General features: G+C 41.2%; 1 protein-coding gene across 8 annotated transcripts in view; it reads right to left on the reverse strand.

The window, feature by feature from the left end:
* The window catches only part of eea1 (early endosome antigen 1), a 155,471-nt gene that overhangs the window by 118,088 nt on the left and 15,679 nt on the right, over positions 1 to 21,704 (reverse strand). For 6 of the 8 annotated variants that reach the window (XR_009709458.1, XM_061253298.1, XM_061253295.1 and 3 more), the window contains exons 3-5: positions 14,282 to 14,394; positions 11,784 to 11,838; positions 7,787 to 7,852 (exon numbers count right to left, since the gene is read on the reverse strand). Coding sequence is in view for 7 of the 8 variants with exons in the window: in XM_061253298.1 (XP_061109282.1) it covers positions 7,787 to 7,852; positions 11,784 to 11,838; positions 14,282 to 14,394 (234 nt within the window). In the remaining variant the exon portion in view is untranslated. The remainder of the gene's footprint in view (positions 1 to 7,786; positions 7,853 to 11,783; positions 11,839 to 14,281; positions 14,395 to 21,704) is intronic. The other 2 variants (XM_061253299.1, XM_061253296.1) reach the window with 1 other exon arrangement.

Genomic DNA, 21,704 nt, shown 5'->3' on the forward strand with positions numbered 1-21,704 from the left:
AACCAAATTGGGGGTGGGGATATCTCTCCACCTCGCAACCAGAACTGAATGACCCTAAGATTAGCTGCCCAATAATAAAATCTAAAATCTGGTAATGCCAGACCTCCGTCTGACTTGTGTCTCTGCAAGAGCTGTTTTCGTATCCTAGGAGTCTTCTTATCCTATATGAAAGGTAGAATTAGGCCATCTATTTTTTTGAAAAATGTGTTGAAGAAAAATCGGTAGACACTGAAAGAGATATAAAATTTAGGGAGTGTGTTCATTTTAACAGAATTAATTCTCGCTACTAAAGAGAGGTGTAGCACCGACCAGTGTTCAAAATCATCCTTAGTGCGGGTTAAAAGCGAGGAAAAGTTGGCCCGAAAAAGGTTTTCAAATCGACTCGTGACCTGTACACCAAGATAAGTGAAACAACTATGAGCAACTCTGAATGGCAAGGTATGTAATGGGAATTTTTCTGCGGTCACATTAAGCGGCATCAATTCGCTTTTACTAAGATTCAGTTTATACCCTGATAAGTGACCAAAGGATGTAATAGTAGCAAGGGCAGCAGGAACAGACACAGAAAGATTAGATGTGTATAGCAATAAATCATCTGCGTATAAAGACACCTTGTGCTCATGTCCGTATCTAACTATACCTTTGATAAGAGGGTTGGAACGAAGTGCTATTGCAAGGGGTTCTATGGTGAGAGCAAACAATAAGGGGCTTAGAGGGCAACCCTGGTGTGTTGACCGTTGCAGAGGGAAACAGCCTGACTGAGTGTTATTAGTCCTGACAGAGGCTTGAGGGGACGCATACAGAAGTCTTACCCAAGCAATGAATTTTGAGCCAAAGCCGAATTTATTTAGCGTATAGAAAAGGTACTTCCACTCCACCCTGTCAAACGCCTTCTCCGCGTCCAGGGATATAATGGCCTCAGAGGTGTTGGTGTCAGAGGAATTGTACATGATATTAAATAGTTGCCTAAGACTGAAGAATGAATGTCTATTTTTAATAAATCCTGTTTGATCAGAAGAGATAATTGATGGGAGAACTGTTTCCAGGCGTGTTGCCAGAAGTTTGGCTAATATTTTATAGTCAACATTTAACAGGCTAATTGGACGATATGATGCACAGTCAAGAGGGTCTTTATTATTTTTAAGAATTAAACAGATTGAGTGAGAGTCTGTGGTAGAATACCATTTACAAATGCTTCATTATACATTTCAATTAGAATAGGGGCTATTTTAGGGAAAAGCTTTTTATAAAACTCTGTCGAGTAACCGTCAGGCCCTGGGCTTCTCCCGGATTGAAGGGATTTGACAGCTCTAGACAGTTCTTCAACAGTGATTGGTTGTTCTAATTCTTTAACCAAATCCCGGTTGACTAAAGGTACATCAAGGGAATGGAAGAAGTCATCAAATTCTGATAAATCAGCATCACTTTCAGAAGTATATAGAGACTGGTAGAAACTTCTGAACTCATCATTTATCTCCCTAGGGTCTAATGATATTCCGTATGATGTATGAATTTTGGGAATTTGATGTGATGATGAAACTTGACGCAACTTATGTGCTAATAACTTATTGGCTTTGTCTCCCTGTTCGTAGTAGGTGCTCCTAGATTTGACAAGCAGCTCAGTAACTTGGTCTGTTAGCAAAGCAAATTCTGCTTGCAAAGTTAAGCGCTTCCTATAAATATCTGGAGATGGTGAAATGGAATATGCGTTATGTAATTGGGCAATGCGGCGTGTTAGCATGGACAATTTATCTTTTTTAAGTTTGTTCTCATATGTGGTGCAGGAAATAATTTCACCTCTGAGATAAGCTTTCAAAGTTTCCCATAGCGTAGACGCAGAGATATCTGGGGTTTTATTTGTATCTATAAAAAAGTCAATTTGGGCCGAAGCAAAGTTAATAAAATTTTTGTTACTGAGTAATTGAGTGTTAAGCCGCCAAGGCGGTCTCTGATTATTAGCTGTTTGAAAGACTACTCCCATAGTGACAGGGGCATGGTCCGAAACCACAATTGGATTATATAAACACGAAGATATGGAATGGAGAAGTCTGTCATCTACAAGGAAGTAGTCTATGCGCGTAAAAGTGTGGTGTACTGAAGAGAAAAAAAGAGTATGCTTTCCCAGATGGATTAAATGTTCTCCAACAGTCTGAAACAGCGAAATCAGACATAAAAGTACGGACAACCCTAGCTGAGGTTGATAAAGTAGTAGATTTAGTGGAGGATCGATCCAAAAGTGGGTCCAACCAGCAGTTAAAGTCACCGCCTATGATCAGCATATGGGAGGACATATCAGGGAGTGTGGAGAAAACCGATTTGAAAAAATCACCATTGTCCCAATTAGGACCATAAATATTAACCACCTTCGTATTGAATAACCTACCACTGACAATTACAATTACATATCTACCATTGGGATTACCTATCACATTAGAACATGTAAAAGTTACTGATTTGTGAAGTAAGATAGCCACCCCTCTTGACCTACTCTGAAATGAGGAATGGAACACCTGACCCACCCATCTGCACCTAAGAATTGAGTGTTGTGATACCTTGAGATGAGTTTCTTGGAGGAAGATGATGTGAGCTTTCAACTGATGGAGGTGGTGGAGAACCTTACTGCGTTTAACTGGGTTGTTAATGCCCCTACAATTCCAAGTGAGAAAATTAAAGCCATTCCCTCCAGCAGGATGAGCTACGTTAGGCTGAGTCATGTCTTAAGAGAAGACATGTTAAGGACAAGGCATAATGCAAGCTAAATATTTTGGCTGACCTCAATAGTGCAAATCCAAAAAACAAAAACAAGTGACAAAACACAAGAAAACAAAACACAAATACAGAAGGAAAAAAAACCCTCCCACAATCCCTCTTGCCGAAGCATCTCCCCAACTGAGATGCAAGCAAACCCCTAAATACAAAAAACCTTTAGAGCAATGCATACCAACTTAGCTAGCTTACTCTTAGCTACCTGAGATTTGTGACCATTGAACTAGAATAAAACAAATGTGCATAAGTTGGTCTCCAGTAACATTAGGACCCGAGGAAAACTAACTCAGTTAAGAGAGATACAAAATCTATAAAGTGGCAAAACTGAGCCTCAACCATGTAAACAGCCAAATATTGGCAGTGCAGGCAGCTCAGATCAAAACAAAATGAGAATGACACAAATAGTAGGCAGTAATGTAAGTGGAATAAAATATATCTCCACATTATATCACATTAATGTGAGGAGTCCGCTATATACTCATCAACATGTATTGAAAATAAAAATAAAAAACAAAAAACCCACTACGTTCAAGTGCCAACAATGAGCTCTGCAAGGCTAGCTTCACTCACCAACATGTACTGAAAATAAAAAACAGCTGCATTCAAATGTCAACAATGAGCACTGCAAGACCAACTTCACTAGCTAATCTGCCTACCAGCTAGCCCGCTAACTAGCCTGCTAACCAGACCAGCCAACTGATATTTTGAGCTACAGACCCGGCGGTGGCATGACAGCTTTTTTCACTCTGTTTTTGATGAAATCGTCCGCAACAGCCAGGTCTTCAAATCTGTGTGTGGAGCTGTCCGGTAGGGTCAGTCTCAGAACCGCAGGGTAGATGAGACCATACTTCACGCCCGGATAGGCGCGCAGCTGGCGCTTCACATCTCCGAAGCTAGCCCGCTTCTTGGCCACAGCCGTGGTGTAGTCCGGAAATAGAGACTCTTCTACCCTTGTAGAGGAAAGGAGACGCTTCTCCGGATCTCTTCAGCATGTCGTTCCGGACGTGAAAGAAATGCACCCTGATGACAAATGGTCGCGGAGGTTCACCCTCCCGGGGTCGGCTCCGCAGGGCCCGGTCTAGCAGCGGCTTCTCATCCAGGCCGAGCAGCTCCTGAAGCAGCCCGGCTACAAATTCTGTCGGTCGCGGACCCTCCACTCCCAGAAGACGGATGTTGTTCCTCCGCATTCTACTTTCCAGGTCCTCGCATCTGTTGTCCAGGTGTGTCACCCTAGTTGTTAGTGAGCCGACGTTCGCCTCTAACTCAGTAATCCGAGTGCTGTGATCTGTAGCACCACGCTCCAGCTCCGATAAAACGACTCCATGAGCGTCGAGTTTATTCTGGATCCTCTCTATAGATCTTTTAAGCTTGTCTTTGACCAGTATCATCTCTGATCTGAGAGTGGTAGATGAAGTGTCAATCTTACTGAAAATATCGGTTTTGAGGGAGCCCATCATGGATTGTAGCATTTCTGCGGTCAATACCGTCGTGCTGTCAGCACTAGCTGTAGCACCCGATGTTGGGAGCGGATTCAGGAGAGGGCGCCGGCTTATTGCAGCCTGCTCTTGCAGACTCCGTTTTCGGTCGATTAGATGTCATTTAAAGTCCTCAAATATAGTGTGAATCGTTTAAAGGACTCTTTAGACACTTAACCACCAAAGACATGCACGATTTAGCGAGATTAAATATATAAATTTGGTCACTAACTCAGGAGCAATAGAGAAACGTGTCCTACATCCTCAACGTCCCCCCTCGTTCCCCTTTCATCTTTATTACTCTCAGAGGTGTCTTGTACAGTTTATTAATTTTTCACATATAGTTGTATTAATCCACTGTGGAGACTGTTCTCAACTTACTTTTCTGCACCTTTGCAATGCATTTACACTGTGCATCATGTATAACCCCTCTGAACCTGCCCCACATTTCATTCACAGTCCTGCAATCAAGAACTTGCTCCCAGTCTACATTACATACATTTGAACTTTTAAAAAATCCAAGACTTGGAGGAGCCCCTCTTAATTTGCCAAAATACATCAAAACTTATTGTGGAATGGTCACTTGTCCCAAGTGATTCCATTACCTCTATCTTGCAAATTCAGTTTGAATCATTACATATCACCAGATCTAAAATAGATTACCCTCTTATAGGCTGACTGCTGTGTCAAAAAAGGTTATTTATAACATCAAAAATTCCTCACCTTTTCTCTGTCTGGTCACCAAATTCCAGATAATTGAAGTCTCGCATGATAATAGTCTCACCTCGTTGGCAAGCTTGTTTCATATTTTCAAAGAGCATTGTACAGTAGTGTAAAGTGATGATTATACACTTAGCACAATGAAGATAAACCAGAAACCATTCAAGTATTTATTTCATGTAATGTTGGTTCATGTAGATGAAAATAAGTAAGCAGATAACAATATATTGTGAAAACAAAAATTATAAGTCTTTTTTGGAGAAAAAAGTCAATATCTAGGGTGGCCACACTTTGCTTTGATTACAGCATTTAATCGTTCACACATTTCATATGGTTTGAAGTTCATTCCAAAGAGATTCTTTCGATGTTAAAACATATTTATCTTGGTATCCAGCAAATCCCAGATTTTCTCAATCGGATTAAGGTCTGGACTTTGAGTGGGCCAAGTCATAACTTTTGTCACCAGATGAATATTTTCATCAAGTAACAAGCTGGCATCATGTAAGGCTACAATGCGGCTACGAACAATCTCAGATCTCCTTCCGTTGTGCCATCGTGTTTAACACTGTGACACTGCTCAAAGTTCATGTTACCTTGAATACTGAAACAGCTGACCACCAGAAGTAATTTTGCAGAATAATGTTGCTTCAAACCAGTTTAAACTAATTGTCTAGCATCAACATTCATGGAATGAGCCTTCAAACATGCATTCATGTTATGCAAAAGTCAAAAGCTAAAAGTCAAAAATAAAAATTCTAAATTGAAAAAAATAAAAATTGTGTGTTTCTGTTTATTAGCCATACTTTTACCCCAATATAATTGTGGGAATTTTGCTCTCATTGCCGACAGTAGTATTGTTCAATACATTTTCACCAAAAACTATTAAAGAAGTAATATATTAGGACCCATTTTAGACAAACGTGGTGGTGTATAATCATCACTGCGCACTACTGTATTTACAGTTACTATCTGAGGTTGCCAGTCGGTAACACACTCCAATGTTAATGCCCTCATATTCTGCCCCAATAAACTTAATCTAAATATCCTTGCTAGGCATGCTTTGGTCAATTTCTGGAATCTAAGATTCCACACTAAGATTTTCTCTTACATAAACAACCACACCCCCACATTCTTACTGGAGCTGTCCTTCCTAATAAGTTTATACCCCTCAATATTATATTCAGTGGACCATCACAACTGGATCCCTCCCTGCTCCATGCAAGATTACGTTTCGCGACCACAGACTATGCAGTCTACACCTTGAGTCAATTGTAGCTCCAAAAGGTGTACATATAAATTGTACCACTGTCCAAATACTTAGACTGCACTGTAGTCCCCCAGTTCAGGACACCATAATTTTAGGGACATATTAAGTTTATGTAAAAAAGTTTCCAGGTTTGCACTGAATCTTCAGCTTCTAATTATTTTTGGGGTTAGGTGCCTTAAATTCTGTTCAGCATATGGACTGCATGTACAATTGGATTTAGATCAGATTAATTCCAGTCCAGTTTTGGCTTCTGCTATCGGCAATTACATCAATGAAGTGAGCCAGTACCTGTGCCAGCAGTACAGGCCTAAACCCACTACCATGTTTCAGAGATGGGGGGGGGTGCTTTGGCTCCTGGGCAGTTCCACAGTCACTGGTCTCCAGAGTTTGCTCTTGCCATCACACTGATACAAGTCAACCATGGTCTCTGTCCAGAAGACAGTTTTCTAGAACTCTGCATGCTCTTTTATGTACTTTGCATACTGTAACCAGGTTTTGTGGCTAAATAGTGGTGCAGATCTTGCAGTGTAGGCTCTGTAGTTCTCTTTGTTAAGTCATCTGTGCACCATAGCCACTGACACATTCATTCCTGCTTCCTGGAGAGCGTTTCTGGTCTGTCAGTCAGGTCTTTGGAGACTTAACTATGATAATAATAATGTATCAGTTGTCAATATATGATAATATTGTATCAAATATGATACAATCTAGGCTAGCAACAGGAAAATGCCTAAAATGTATGTATTCATCCCATGACCATTGAAATCAATGCTATTTGGCGGACATCTTGAAAACATTCAAAACCATTTCAGATGGTTTTCTAAATGTCAAAACTGACATTCAGAACCATTTCAGATGACAACAGATCATGATAGAATTTGAGAAGTAGATTGTCAAACAATGTCCATTTCAGTTGGCTTCTGAGCCGTTTATGATTAGTCAGGTGTATTCAATCGCTTCCTTAGTGCAGGTTACATACATAAATCATAAATCATTGAAATGTACACGTGTTTATGGTAATTTTCCAATTTCTATTGTCGTAAAGAGTATTAAACCATCATAGAAGGTTGTGTTGATTGTAGAGTTGAAGAAAATTTGTTTAAAGTTTTTGGGGGATGACCCTCAGACACCCTGAGTTGTTCCGACTACTCTCCAAAGTAAACCTATGCCCTTACATCTCACCCTTCCTTTCTGGCTCCCACACATGGAAAGAACTGCCATTTGTATTGGTATTTCCAATCCTGAGGTTTTGAGCAAACACTCTTCATTCTCTGTATGTCAGGATCACTTAATTTCAATGCCATAATGAATGAAGTGGTTGAGTGCTTGACTTTTAAGAAGAGGTATCAATTTGTTTGATCCTGTAACTAATTCACTAATCTAGAACAAACTTCTGGGTTTGACCTTAAAAGGAACCCTACAGTTTTGTCAGGCAAGTCGCTAAACATAAAAAAAATATATACAGACACTCAATTATTCAAATTATTATTCTTTCTTAGTTTTTAATTGTTGGAAGGTAATGGCAGGTTTCTTCAGGTCTAAGGCATTTTAAAGGAATTACTTGCTTCAGCTGTCCTTGGACTTTGTCAAGTTCTTTCTTCAATTCCCCAGAAAACCATCTCTCCTCCTAGACAAGAAAGACAGAGCTCATTGTCCCACCCATTGGTTAACTAATCTTGAGCATGACATTTCATTTGATGGCAGCTATCATTTTATTGAACTAATCATGAGCATGAGCAGTTGTGTATAGTAAAGCTGGTCATACACTGCAATTTTTGCAATGATTCTGCAGTTGCAGATACAGTCAAGAGGTTCAGCTGTTTGAGAGAGGTCAGAGGAGAAGGGCCAGACTGGTCGAAGGTGACAATAACACAAATAACCACCCATTACAACAGTGATATGCAGAAGAGCATCTCTAAACACAAAACGCATCAAACTTCTAAGTGGATAGACTACAGCAGCAGAAGATTTAAAGGTACAATAGGTAATTTCAGACTCCAAACGGTCAAAAGAGGAATTGCAACAAAAAATAACCACAACACTGTTTATGCTTCCCACAGTCTATGAATATACCACGTAATATAAAGCATTACTATACAGTTCAGTGCCTGCTGTCTTTTCATAGCATTCTAGTAACAAAATGTTCGCCGAACAGGTGACTTTATAAAATCTTGACTTTGGTGTGCTACACAACACTATATTTGTTGTCTTTTTGAAGTTTTCACTTCAGCTGACCAACTATATTGTGAGCAAGCACGTTATTTGGCTACGTAACTAGCTGGCTATATAACTAAGATAGTCTACAACGAACGATGCAACTGTAACTTACAGTTTGAGAGAAATAAAGGTTCAGCTAAACACTGAACAGAACTGAACAGGCAAAGAGATCAAAGGAACATGTAGCTGACACAATTACACTCCAAACACGCGATCAATGAAACTGTATACTATTGCTTATCTAGTTAGAAAACAATACCAGTTTGCTATCAGTAACAAGAAAATTAGCTATTACTAGTCACCTTCCCAAATTTATAAATATTCACCTGAAGCACAAAGCTTCAGCAATCGCTACTATGTTCGTATTGCCTATATTTTATCGTAATTGAATATTTGTTAATTCGTCAAGGTAACTATAACTAATTTGCTTGATGCTACCAATAACAAACTGGGATTGTTATCTAGATATGTAGTCTTCGCTTGGATAATAAGCAATAGTATACAATTTTCAACCAATGAACTATAATTGTTGTTCAGCTGTACAATGTTTTGATACAGAGTGATAGCGCACCCAAATTTCAGGACTATAAACACAGACAGAGGGTGTGTCAACATGTCAGTGAGCCTTTTTCAATGATAGGAAGGGATTTACAAAGGTCTTGTAACAATGTTTTAACACAAATCTTACCTAGTGTACCTTTAAGTCAAAAAAATAAGCTGAAAAAATACCTAATAAAGTGCTCACTGGATGTAGCCAATACAATGACATAAGCCTACGACATGAAGAATGAAATATTTAATTGCATTCGTAGCCAACTTTGACCAGTTCAGTTATCAATAGTTTAAGCTAACAAGCTAATATGCCATGAATGCCGTTTAACTTTCTAAAATAGCTAAAGCAACGCAAAACTCATATTATGCTGTTAATTATACCAGTAATTTAGCTACGATTTGACCTTTTAAGCTCAGATTGATTATCTATACATGACTTCAATATATGAGTATCAACTACTTAAGCTTAGCTTGATACTTTATACTTGGCCAAGCAAACAAACTAGCCTTACAGTACCCTTCAAAAGTATTGGAACAGCAAGGTCAATTCCTGTGCTTTTGCTATACACTGAAGACAGTACAGTAGTACAGTTATTTAACGGACGCGTTTATCCAAAGCAGCTTGCTCAAGGGCCAAACAACTGTGTGTATTTTATCGTGGCTACACTGAGGATCTAACCACCAACCCTGCGGGTCATGTACCTTAACCACTACGCTAGGGCCTGCCCAGACAATAGGGTTTGAGGTCAAAAGATGTACATGAGATGGCAGATCCAAATTTCAGTTTTTATGTCCGGGAATTTTTATCTACATTTGTTCAACAACTTAGAATATATCACCTTTTGTATCAGACCACCTGCTTCTTAGGTGCGCAAACATGAAACATGCGACTGACAGGTGTTTCTTGCTGCCCAAATGTGTCTTGTTCGATTGATTGGTTAAAAAATAAATCGTTTGGGAGAAAAGCAAGCCATTTTGAAGCATTTTGAAGACCGTTGGCGTACAGAGCAATAGACATCAAACAGAACGACCAAGGAAAACAACAACAGTTGATAACAGAAACATTGCGAAAGCTGTGAAAAAAAAACCCCAAACATCAGTCACAAACCGTCTCCACAAGGCAGAGGTCAATCAACTGTTCGAAGAAGACTTAGAGCAACAATATAGAGGCTATACCACAAGATGCAAACCAGTAGTAAGTAGTAAGAATTGCAAGGTGAGATTACAATTAGTACAGAGTACAGAGATGAGCCACAAATGTTCAGGAACAAAGTTTTATGGACTGATCAGACCTAGATTAACATCTACCAAAGGAATGGAAAAGCCAAAGTGTGAAGAAAGAAAGGATCTGCTTATGATCCAAAACATACAAGCTCATCTGCGAAGCAAGGTCAAGGAAGTGTCATGGCTTAGGCTTGCATGGCTGCTTCTGGACTAGGCTTCACTAATCTTTATTGATGATGTAACTCTTGATGGTAGTAGCAGGATAAATTCTGAAGTCTACAAAAACATTCTGTCTGCCAACTTACAGAGAAATGTGTCCACATAATGCAGCAAGACAATGATCCCAAATACACTGCCAATCACCAGACCTTAACCCAATTGAACATGCATTTCACCTCCTGAAGAGGTGATTGAAGGGAAAACCCCCCCGAGACAAACAACAACTGAAAGGCTGCAGTAAAAGCCTGGAAAAGCATCACAAAAAAAGAATGCAACAGTTTGGTGATGTCAGTGGGTCGCAGGCTTAATGCAGTTATTGCAAGCAAGACATCGGCTACCAAATATGAAGTGTGATAAACTTTCATTTACTTAAATACTCCCTGTTCCAATACTTTTGCTCACATAATAATTGGGCAGTCTGCTACAAAAGGTGCTATGTTCTAAGTAGTTTAAAGCATCTAGCTGTAAATACCAGGAAATAAAAGCAGAAATTCTGAACTCTTGTTTCTCTTTCTCAAACCCAAATCTTCAGTGTATTACAAAAACAAAGAATTTGCCTTGCTGTTCCAAGACTGTAGCTTGTCAGCTGAACCGCAACAGTTGAGATGGATAGGCTATCATCTATCATATCAAGTATATTCGTCAACTTTTTCTATTAGATAATTACAGACCTCATAGACGAGATACTAGGGCTTCATAGACTTTCTATTGTAAAAGATGTATTCAAATTCAATATTTTCCCATAATTTTCCAGATTAATTAAAATATTTTAATATAATTTGTTTGAGGTATGTTACATGAAGCCAGAATGTTCAACTGTTAAACAAAATTAGTTTCGTGTCAGATTTGTTTATTTGCTATGAAGTAAAAAACCTGGATGAACATCCTTTAAGTCTACTGATTCCATAAATTTTGCCAGGGGTTGTACACTCTATGGTAGGAACCATGCAATTATTTCAGACTGCTACCAATTAGAGTGCTCACATTTTCCACCTGCTGGTGGTTGTGCGAACAAGGAGGAAGTGTCTAATGAAACGCGCACCCACTGTATAATTAACAGGAATATATGAAGCACATTATTCAGCCATTACTTAAAGTATGCAATGGTACTGCACTACATAAAGGCATTGGAGGTCTTCACTAATCATTGTTTTGTTTCTGCCTCTCCATGCTCCGTGCTCCGGCCTGGAGCTGTAGCTCAAGCACCACAACCTGACCACGGCTTCATTTAACCTGCTACTTCTGCCCTCCTTGTGTGATTTTGTGTAAGCAAATTGCTTTGCTGAAATCAATTTATGATATCTTTAAATATCTGCTTGATGACATGAGGATGCAAACTTTTATACCTTGAGAGAGGCGTGTAGGTCCTGCACTTCTTGTTGGAGCAGAGCAAGATCTTCCCTGGCAATAGAGGACAGAGATCACACCTTAGATCTGTTCAAACTGTTGATTATCCCTGACAATCCTATAAGCCATATAAACTATAGAGCCAGTATGAAACAGCAATAGTGTAAAACTAAACAATAAAAGTTACAGGTGCAGTCAAATTTTTGGACACACATTGCTTTTTTCTATGAATGTTTTATTTTTTCTATTTGTAATCAACACAAATCAGATAATTCAAAAGTGGGCAAAATTGCATATTCTCAGCTTCTATTAAAGAGCATTTTTTATACATTTGGTTTCACCATTTCAATGTTTGAGAAAAATATTTTATTTGACATGCTTGGTTGCATGTGCTTTGCATGCCATGACAGCTTGACCTCAGAGTCTGGATATCTTATTTTCAGGTCTTACAAGCAATATTAAAACCACTTTGCATTTGAATGCATCTCTCTGGGAATTTGGTGGTGGGACTAGATTCAGCTGTAAATTACAATGATACATTATGGAACACAATTCTAGGCTAAGTGGCTTTATGTTATCAAGGGTTCACATCAAATCAGCCTCAACAATCATATTGCTGCAGATATTACAATTGGTCCAATTTATACAATGGAATTTTTTCTGTTATATCCATCTACAACTTGCGGGCCAGCGGAGGATGGGCTCCCCCCTCTACAACCGGGTTCCTCCATATATTTATTCCCATCGGGGAGTTTGTTTGGTTTTTGTTTCTTTCTTGGGGAAAGGCATTGCTGCAAATCCTGCTTGCAGTGGCAGACTAAACAATTTGTGACTTCTCTCACCACTACGTGGGGCACTACATATAAAAAGTGATAAAATTACTACATGGTGAAACCAAAATGCATAACAATATGCTTAAAAATCCTCTTTTATGAACAATCCGCACTTTGATACATAGTACTGTGTATATATACATACACACTCAGTAATCACTTCATTAGATACACCTGTACACCAGATTGTTAATGCATATATCCAATCAATCAATGAATGGAAGTAATTTGATGTATAAAAGCATTCAGAAATGGTCAAGAGATTCAGCTGTTGTTAAGACCAAACAACAGAATTGTGGAAGAAATGTGATCGAAGTGACCTCAAACTGACCTCAAGTGAGTACCTTAGTGAGTTCACAGGCAATGGTCAGACAAAGGCCTGTGGGCAAAAAAGCCTTGATAATAAAAGAGGTCAGAGGAGAATGGCCAGACTGCTTCAAGCTGACAGAAAGGCAATAGTAACTCAAGTAACCAAAGGTTACAATAGTGGTATGCCATCTCTGATAACATAACATGTGAGCCTTGAAGTGGATGGGCTACAGCAGCTGAAGACCTCCCCAGGTTCCATTCCTGGCAGCAAAGAACAGGAACCTGAGGCTACAGTGGGCACAGGCTAGAACTAGACCATTGAAGATTGGGGGGGGGGGGGGGGGCAAGACTCGTTATGTACTGATTCGCCTGATTTGCCACAATTTTAGATATGGAATCACACAATTAACACATAGTTAAAGTGCACATTATTAGATTTTATTAAACGGTTAGGGTCTGAGTTTTTATTATTTTGGTTTCACAATGTAGAAATGACCCCCCCCTTATTTCATGCCTTTTATTAAATCTAACAATGTGCACTGCTGCCACCTGTTTATTTTATTTTTTTTTTCATTCGTTTCATTTTCTCCCATGCTCTTTAGGATATACCATCTACGTCCCTTGGCGGCCCGGTGAGATCTAGTCATCCATAGAACAACACACCTTCTCCAAGCCCGATCGTTCCAGCCAGTGACCGTGATTCCAAGGCGATCAGGCTATATATATGGCAATCCTACTAACCCTGTCGAGTCCCTCCCCTACTCTGAGCGACAGGCCAATTACGCCACTCCCACGTGAGCCGGGCGTAATCAGCCTTGGCAGGACCGGGACTCGAACCCCGGTCCTCAGTGTGCAAGTGCAATGAACTGATGCTTGCATCAAGGTCCGATGCCTTAGCCGTGCACCACCGCGGCTCTCGCCCACATGGTTTTTTAAAAAGTTTTTATTACAAATCTCAAATTTTGGAGTACAGAGGCAAATAAATGAATGATAGGACTTTGGCACTCATTAGGCCCCTTAATATAAATTAAGCATCATTCAAATTCCACAGCCTACCTGAGTATTGTTGCTGATCATGTGAATCCCCTTATGGCCACAGCAACGTGAAAAATGCACATGCAGCTGACAAATCTGCAGCAACTGCATTATGCTATCATGTCAACATGGACCAGAATCTGTCAGGAATGTTTCCAGCACCTTGTTGATTCCATGCCACAAATAATTCAGGCTGTTCTGGGGGCAAAGGGAGGTGCTACCCAGCATGAGAAAGGTGTACCTAATAAAGTGGTCACAGTATATGTCAATGTACTGTGGGGATTACACATTGTGGATGGCAGTGTAAGGTATGCAGTTACCTGCCAGGCCCTGGGGACATGGGCTGGTTGGCAGATTCGTGGAATACTTCATAATGTTTGAAGAGCTCCTCAGCAGAGTTATGTGACTTCATGCACTGGGGACAGATGAAACCCTGAGGATACAAACAAAAATTGATTTAGACCTGGCATTAACATGCGTGGAGGGTAATCAGTTTTCAATCAGATGGAGCCTGACCACATACCAATACAGGTGTAAATGCAACAAAGACACAGACAAATTTTGATCCAATTGTATAAACCACCTCCGGAGGTGTTTAGGGACACATTGTGACAATATTGAACATAAATATAACTAAATGCACATGCAACAACGACTGTATCTGAATGGAAATGTTCATTCACCAAGCACTTTATTAGGAGCTTCAGTTAATGTTCACATCAATCATCAGAATGGGGAAAAATGATCTTTGACCATGGAATGATTGTTGGTGGCAGACAGGGTGGTTTGAGTATCTCAGAAACTGGTGATCTCCTGTGATTTTCACACACACTAGTCTCTAGCGCAGAGGTCACCAACCCTGGTCCTGGAGAGCTACTGGGTCTGCTGGTTTTCGCTGTAACTCTGCACTTAATTAATCAATTACAGCAGATGATTGCACAGCTAACTCACCTCACCTGGGTCTCAACAGGGTGCTGATTTTAGGTGAAAACAAAAACCAGCAGACCCAGTACCTCTCCAGGACCAGGGTTGGTGACCTCTGTTTGCAAAGAATGGTGCCAAAAAAATAAAATAAAATAATAATAATAATAATAATCCAGTGAGCAGCAGAAACGCCTTGTTAATGAGAGACGTCAGAGGAGGATGGCCAGACTGGTCAAAGCTGACAGGATGGTGACAGTTACGCAAATAACCACACATTACAACAGTGGTAGGCAGAAGAGCATCTCTGAACACACAACGCATCATAACTCTTCAGTGGATAGGCTACAGCAGTACAAGTCTAAATAAGAAGTCTAATAAATACCTAATAAAGTGCTTACTGAGTGTACATAGCTGCAGCATAGCAGATGCTTTGGCATTGTAAACGTGTGTATCACCCCTTAGTTTGTTATGATTTTTGTTTTTTTTCTCGATTGGCTTCTTTATACAATAGATGAAGAACACATGGATACTGAGGTTAAATGTATGCATCCATTTTACCCAGTAAGATCATTTTCTTGGCCCAAGAAAGATGACCAGAAAATGTTCTATACATCGGATGTTGAAATCAATAAGACATCATTTTACCTGAATCCCACCCAATGAAAATCGCAGATTTGGATGGCATCAATTAGCAATGTAATCATATGCCTATGAAAAAGTTCCTGGGATGCTATCCTGTTTCTACCAATTCCTACCTGCATTATAAGGATTATAAGGAGACATATGGTGTCATCCTGATACAAATGGTAAAATCTGACTCACCACTGACCTGTAGGGATGGAGATAAAGATTTTATCCATTATTTATATGCCATTATTGATTCTGCTAATTGATTCGATTTGTTATTGATTTTTCTGCAGCAGCAATAGGCTACTTTTTCTTACTGAACAAATGTGTGGATATTACCAAACATAAATATACGGGATAAATATATATAAATATATGGGAACGAGTCATTCCCCCAAGTGAAGGAGTTCAAGTATCTCGGGGTCTTGTTCACGAGTGAGGGTAGAAGGGAGCGTGAGATCGACAGGCGGATCAGTGCAGCTTCAGCAGTTATGCGGGCGTTGCACCGGATCATGGTAAAGAGGGAGCTGAGCCGGAAGGTGAAGCTCTTGATTTACCAGTCGATCTACGTCCCTACCCTCACCTATGGTCACAAGCTTTAGGTAGTGACCGAAAGAACGAGATCGCGTATACAAGCGGCCGAAATGAGCTTCCTCCATAGGGTGGCCGGGCTCAGCCTTAGAGATAGGGTGAGGAGCTCGAACATCCAGAGAGAGCTTGGAGTAGAGCCGCTGCTCCTTCACGTCAAAAGGAGCCAATTGAGGTGGTTCGGGCATCTGATCAGGATGCCTCCCAGGCGCCTCCCTTTGGAGGTAATTCCGGGCTCATCCAACTGGGAGGAGACCCCGAGGTAGACCCAGAACCCACTGGAGTGATTATATATGGGAACGCCTCGGGATCCCCCAGGAGGAGCTAGAATGCGTTGCTGGGGGAGGGACGCCTGGAATACCCAGCTTAGCCTACTGCCACCGCGACCCGACTCCGGATAAGCAGGTGAAAATGGATGGATGGATAGGGCTGCACTATGATTACAGATTACTTGTATTTATGTTCACATGGATACTTGTTCATTGAGCTACGTGTTTATTAGGGTGATAGTAAATGTTGGACTTGGACATGGAAACATTGAAATTCAAATTTGTTAAATAATCATATTAATTTAGTTATTTATATTTCGAATGGGACTCATTAATTGTGCTGTAGTTAGATAACCCTAATAAAATGCGCAACGTCTTGTCATTACCACTACAAAGAAGTAAAATCAGAAACTTTATAAAACTAACCTTACAATTATTTCATTTAGACTATATTTTTAAGACTGCTTTTGAAACGGGATATCCATATTTACACTGATAATTATAACAGTTGGTGATGTTGCCTTTATTTATTTATTTATTTATTTATTTTTTTTTTACAAAACGCTAGATCAAATATTGCTACCCGTTTGAATAACATCAAGTGGTTGGAGCCGTCAGAACTCGGCAGGGGAAATAGGGCTTTGTCACATTAGTGTAACTGTGGCGTTATAACAATTCCAACATTCCAATAGCACTGTTGACAACGTTACAGAGCTACATATATATATATATAACAATATTAATATAGCAAGTTCAGCTCACAGCTCCTGGATCCTTTCTTTTAAAGTGTTGGCCATCGTGCGGCTGTGATCTGCCGTTGCGCCTTTGCACAGCGTGGGTTTTTGGGTTATTGGGTTATTGGGTTTTTGCTTAAATAATTCCCACACTTTGGATGCTCTGGTTTTTTGGATGAACTGTCTCCTGCACGCTCAGCTGGGTTTGCCGCCGCCATGTTCAAAACAATAAGACACGTTATGAATATCCGAATCAACGAAATTACATGGTCGACGTCATCGATAACATCGACTAATCGTTGCAGCCCTACTTGTAACGTAGACTCACCGTGTCCTGAACACCAAGTTAGCTCACAATGTTACAAACAGTGCAACCTTCATGAGGAATAAATAAGAAATGTGCCTAATTCCAGAGACAGTGTGGTGGTTGCTAATGAGAGACTGCAAACTGGGCAGGCTCAGCCAAAAGTGTTCCTTGTAAGATTGCAAAATTGTAGTAGCTGCGCTTCAGGTGATGTTCGGAACATCACAAATAGGTGTGACCTTTGACCTTAATGTCTCTGCTTCTCCTAGAAGGGAATAGCTAGCATATTCCGGTCTTACAGCAAGGGCAAGGTTGGAGTTTATCTAGAGACTAAATGATAATAATCCTTGGTTGTCAGCATCATGTCTTCCTTGTTTTTGTCTCCGCCCTTGTGGAAAAGTGTGTATAAGAGTCTTACAATGTGTGATTCAAATCAGAGAGCCAGCCTGTCACTTCGTTATTTCTTTGCAAATAAATACGAAAGTTAAACTCAAGTATAGCTATTGCTATTTTACTGTGGATCCATTTCATCAGATGATGCTGACCTGTGAAATGTTAAAGAGGGCATTTTTCCCTAACAAGAGTTTCAGTTAGGATAAGAATATCCGGTGAAGATTCATTAATCATAACATGAATGAAGTTCAACTTTGGTAGTAAACTTCTGATATTCAGGTGTAGACATCCAAGACCACTATGAGTTTTTAAATAATGAAGAGATACCAGTTCAGATTTGTGACAATAAGTAGATGCACTATTATCAGGAGGGTGTGGGCATTGATAAAGATAAGATCACTTGCTGTTATACCTGTAGGCATAAAGTTTTGATGAGGCAGATGTTTAATGCTTAAAACAGTAGTTATTGAGTGTACATTACTAGGAGCAGTGGGAGTTGGGAGTGAGAGGTACAGCCTGGATGGGATGAGCATTAGGCACATTCGGTCTGCTTTCAGCAGCTGTGCTGGCATGCCGGCACATATGAAATTAATTTGAGCTCACCACTTTTCAGCATTGAGCTGGCATGGATAGCATAGCAAGTTCAATATTATAGGCAATATTACCACTGCAATACCCTTTGAGCCAGATGTGCAGTTTTGCAGGCGGCTGAAATCCATATTGCTGAAAGATACCGATGGAATCGGCCCACTGACCACACAGTACAACCAGCTGTCGAGAGCTGAATTCTTCCATAAAGTCATCTTTTCGCTTTTACGATTGCCAGAGGCGGGGATCATTTGAAGCCACGTGCATCACTAAAATTGTGGCAGATTGGTGTTCCTGGATGATAGAGGAAATGTTGGAATTAATATCCGAAACTTGTGCTCCTGGATAACAGAGAGATTCTGCATTTCTAAGCTTTACACCTCTAAACATAGACAAACCCACAACCAGTACTGATGGAGATATGATAGAGGAGCAGCGTGGGGTCTCTCAGTTACGCACAGGCCAATTCACCAGTGTAGCTCTCCTCCATGGGTTTCACAGCTGTGGCCAAGGCGGGAGCCCTCCCTCGGTTCTGTTCCCTGGCAGAGGGGAGTAAGTCCGGGGGAGTGCCAAACTAGGAGCCGGTGATCCACAAAGAATATGTCTCCCAGGTGGGGCAAGATCGCTCTCACCGCGAGTAGCAGGAATTGCATCAACTGCATCGGCTGATCATCGGAACACTGGTCCAGGGAGCGACTGTTCCATGCGTTCTATGGTATGAGGCGTATCCGGAAGTGTGAATGGGCGTATAGGCTTGCTTACAGACAATGAGCCTCAGCAACCAGCTTCACCCAGCAGAGCAGGCAGTTGGATCCCTACCGCGTAGGACTAGACATCTTTGAATGAAGCAGTGCCACCAATGGCTGTGTAAACAGCTTATTATGAACAATAAATACTAATGTGGGGCGGCCTGTAGCGTAGTGGTTAAGGTAAAATGACAGGGACACCCAAGGTTGGTGGTTCTAATCCCGGTGTAACCATAATAAGATCTGCACACCCGTTGGGCCCTTGAGCAAGGCCCTTAACTCTGCATTTCTCCAGGGGAGGATTGTCTCCTGCTTAGTCTAATCAACTGTACGTCGCTCTGGATAAGAGCGTCTGCTAATAATGTAATGTAATGGGTAAACATCACCGGAAGATGGCAGGGTCCAGCCCCAGCCCAGAGAGAGTGGGACATTGTCCGGAAGACAATGCGAGTGTAGCAAAACGTACAAGTGCCGCAGTCTGGAGAGACCAGGAGAGGACAGGTGGTGGGCCCAGCTCTGTGCCAGCACTCACCCCCCAACGAGGTAAAGGCGCAGGCAATTATTGGAGAGCCAGCCTCCCAGGGTATCTCAGGGGGCATAGTTATTGGGGCAGGTGAGGGTACTTCATGTGCTCAAACCAGACCATCCTCACCCCCCGGTTCCACCGCTGCACGCATAACACCTAACATCCAGGGCTCAACACTCTGTTAGACGTCGACCCAAGAGGCCAACAACCTTGCCCGAAATTAGAATTAGAAATTATAGAGCAGCAGCACACCTTGGCCGAGGCCAACCATTTCAGTGCCCGTCATCATGCCAGGTCAAGGTAAGCCTATTCATGCAGAGCTGGCAGTGACGCCGGGGGTGCTTCTCAAACAACGCCAGAACGTTAAATTATTTTAGAAAATGTTCAATTTGTTCTATTAAACACCACTGTGCACCAATATGTTTGTATGCCATTTATATTGGGCCTACAGAACAGCTGCTTTTCTGCTGCAAGTAAACCACTGCACAACGAGCAATGCTGAATGAAATGTTCCGTTGCCGTCTTAAAATAACTGCATGTCCAATGTGCTATATTGAGAAGCAGTACTCCAGGGTAATATATTAGACTTATATGAAAATTAACCTGCAGTGTCAACTCTTATCAACCTCATTAATTCAATTTGACATACTGTGACTATGGCACATTAGAGAGACGTGTGTATTCTGACACTATTATGAAAGCAACCTGGTAATGTATGTTTGAAATATATAAGTTGAGTAAAGAAATAAGAACATCCCAGTAAATGACTTGTGGGGTGTATGAGCTTCAGGTGACTGGGAAAGGTAACACCAAAATAATTGGTAGGGAGAAAATGGGTAAGTCCAAAAAAAGTGTTGTGTGATCGGTGATTTCTTGATCGGTTGGTGCTTGCTTCTACACCGGCAGCATGAAGGGAAGCTCGTGGACACCATGGTGGTGTTGTTCCTCCTCCATCCACCTCTTCATCCTCCTCCTCTGGCATAGGTGCACCTGCACCAACTGCCATATCCTGCAGCATGGCTGTAACAACAGTTACTGCACAAAAGCGGTGTGGTTTCAGTCTTAGCCCTCCAACCAAAATCTTCCACTGGTCAATTGTGCGCTCGATTATGTTGCATGTGTGGATAATTTTATAGCCCTGTTCAGCCTGGGTCACAGGATTGGCGACTGGGGTGAGGAGATATGTTCAGAGGGGTGGCCGCTGTCTCCAACAAGCACACTCAAACGGCCAAAAAACCCTTATTCGGCATCTTTACCCACCACTGAGGCCTAGGACTCGAGGGATGCCAGCGATCGCATGGAAGCCTTGGTACACCTCCAGGATTTTGTGTCTCATGGAAGGCAGACGGATGTGGTCTGTCACGTGATAGAGTAGGATGTTGGAGACGGCATGAACGCACTGCCACACAGAAGTCTTGCTCAGCCCATAGCCATCTCCATCTACTTCCATAAAGCTCAGGGGGTGAATACGGCGAGTTGGTCAGGAAAGAGCCAGGCCCGCAACAGCTAAAAGGTGTAAAATTTGCTGCCAGGGAGGCAAAACTTCTTCAGAAACACTGCTTCGGACATGGTGCCAAGTGGGCAGAAGTTTTGCCGGATTCATTTATGAACATTCTACATATTTCTTAACAGATTGAGATGTAACTAGGTTCAACAGCTGATTTGAGAGGCTGATTTGGTTGGCATTTATATAGCGCCTTTATCCAAAGCGCCGTACAATTGATGCTTCTCAGTCACCCATTCAAACACACACGATTGGCAGCTATGCAAGGCACTGACCAACTCATCAGGAGCATTTAGGAGTTAGGTGTCTTGCTCAGGGACACCTAACACAGCCCGGGCGGGGGATCGAACCGCAAACCCTCCAACTGCCAGACGACTGCTCTTACTGCCTGAGCCATGTCGCCACTCAGAGAGTTCATGTCAAGCTGGTCAACAACTATACAATAGTGTCAACTGGAAGGTTCACATAAAAAAAATATTTTATAAATAAATTCATACATCACATTCCATGGGAGGGGTGCATCAAAAAGCTGTTCCCATT

The sequence above is a fragment of the Conger conger genome, chromosome 8, assembly GCF_963514075.1.
Source record: "Conger conger chromosome 8, fConCon1.1, whole genome shotgun sequence".
Lineage (NCBI taxonomy): Eukaryota > Metazoa > Chordata > Actinopteri > Anguilliformes > Congridae > Conger > Conger conger.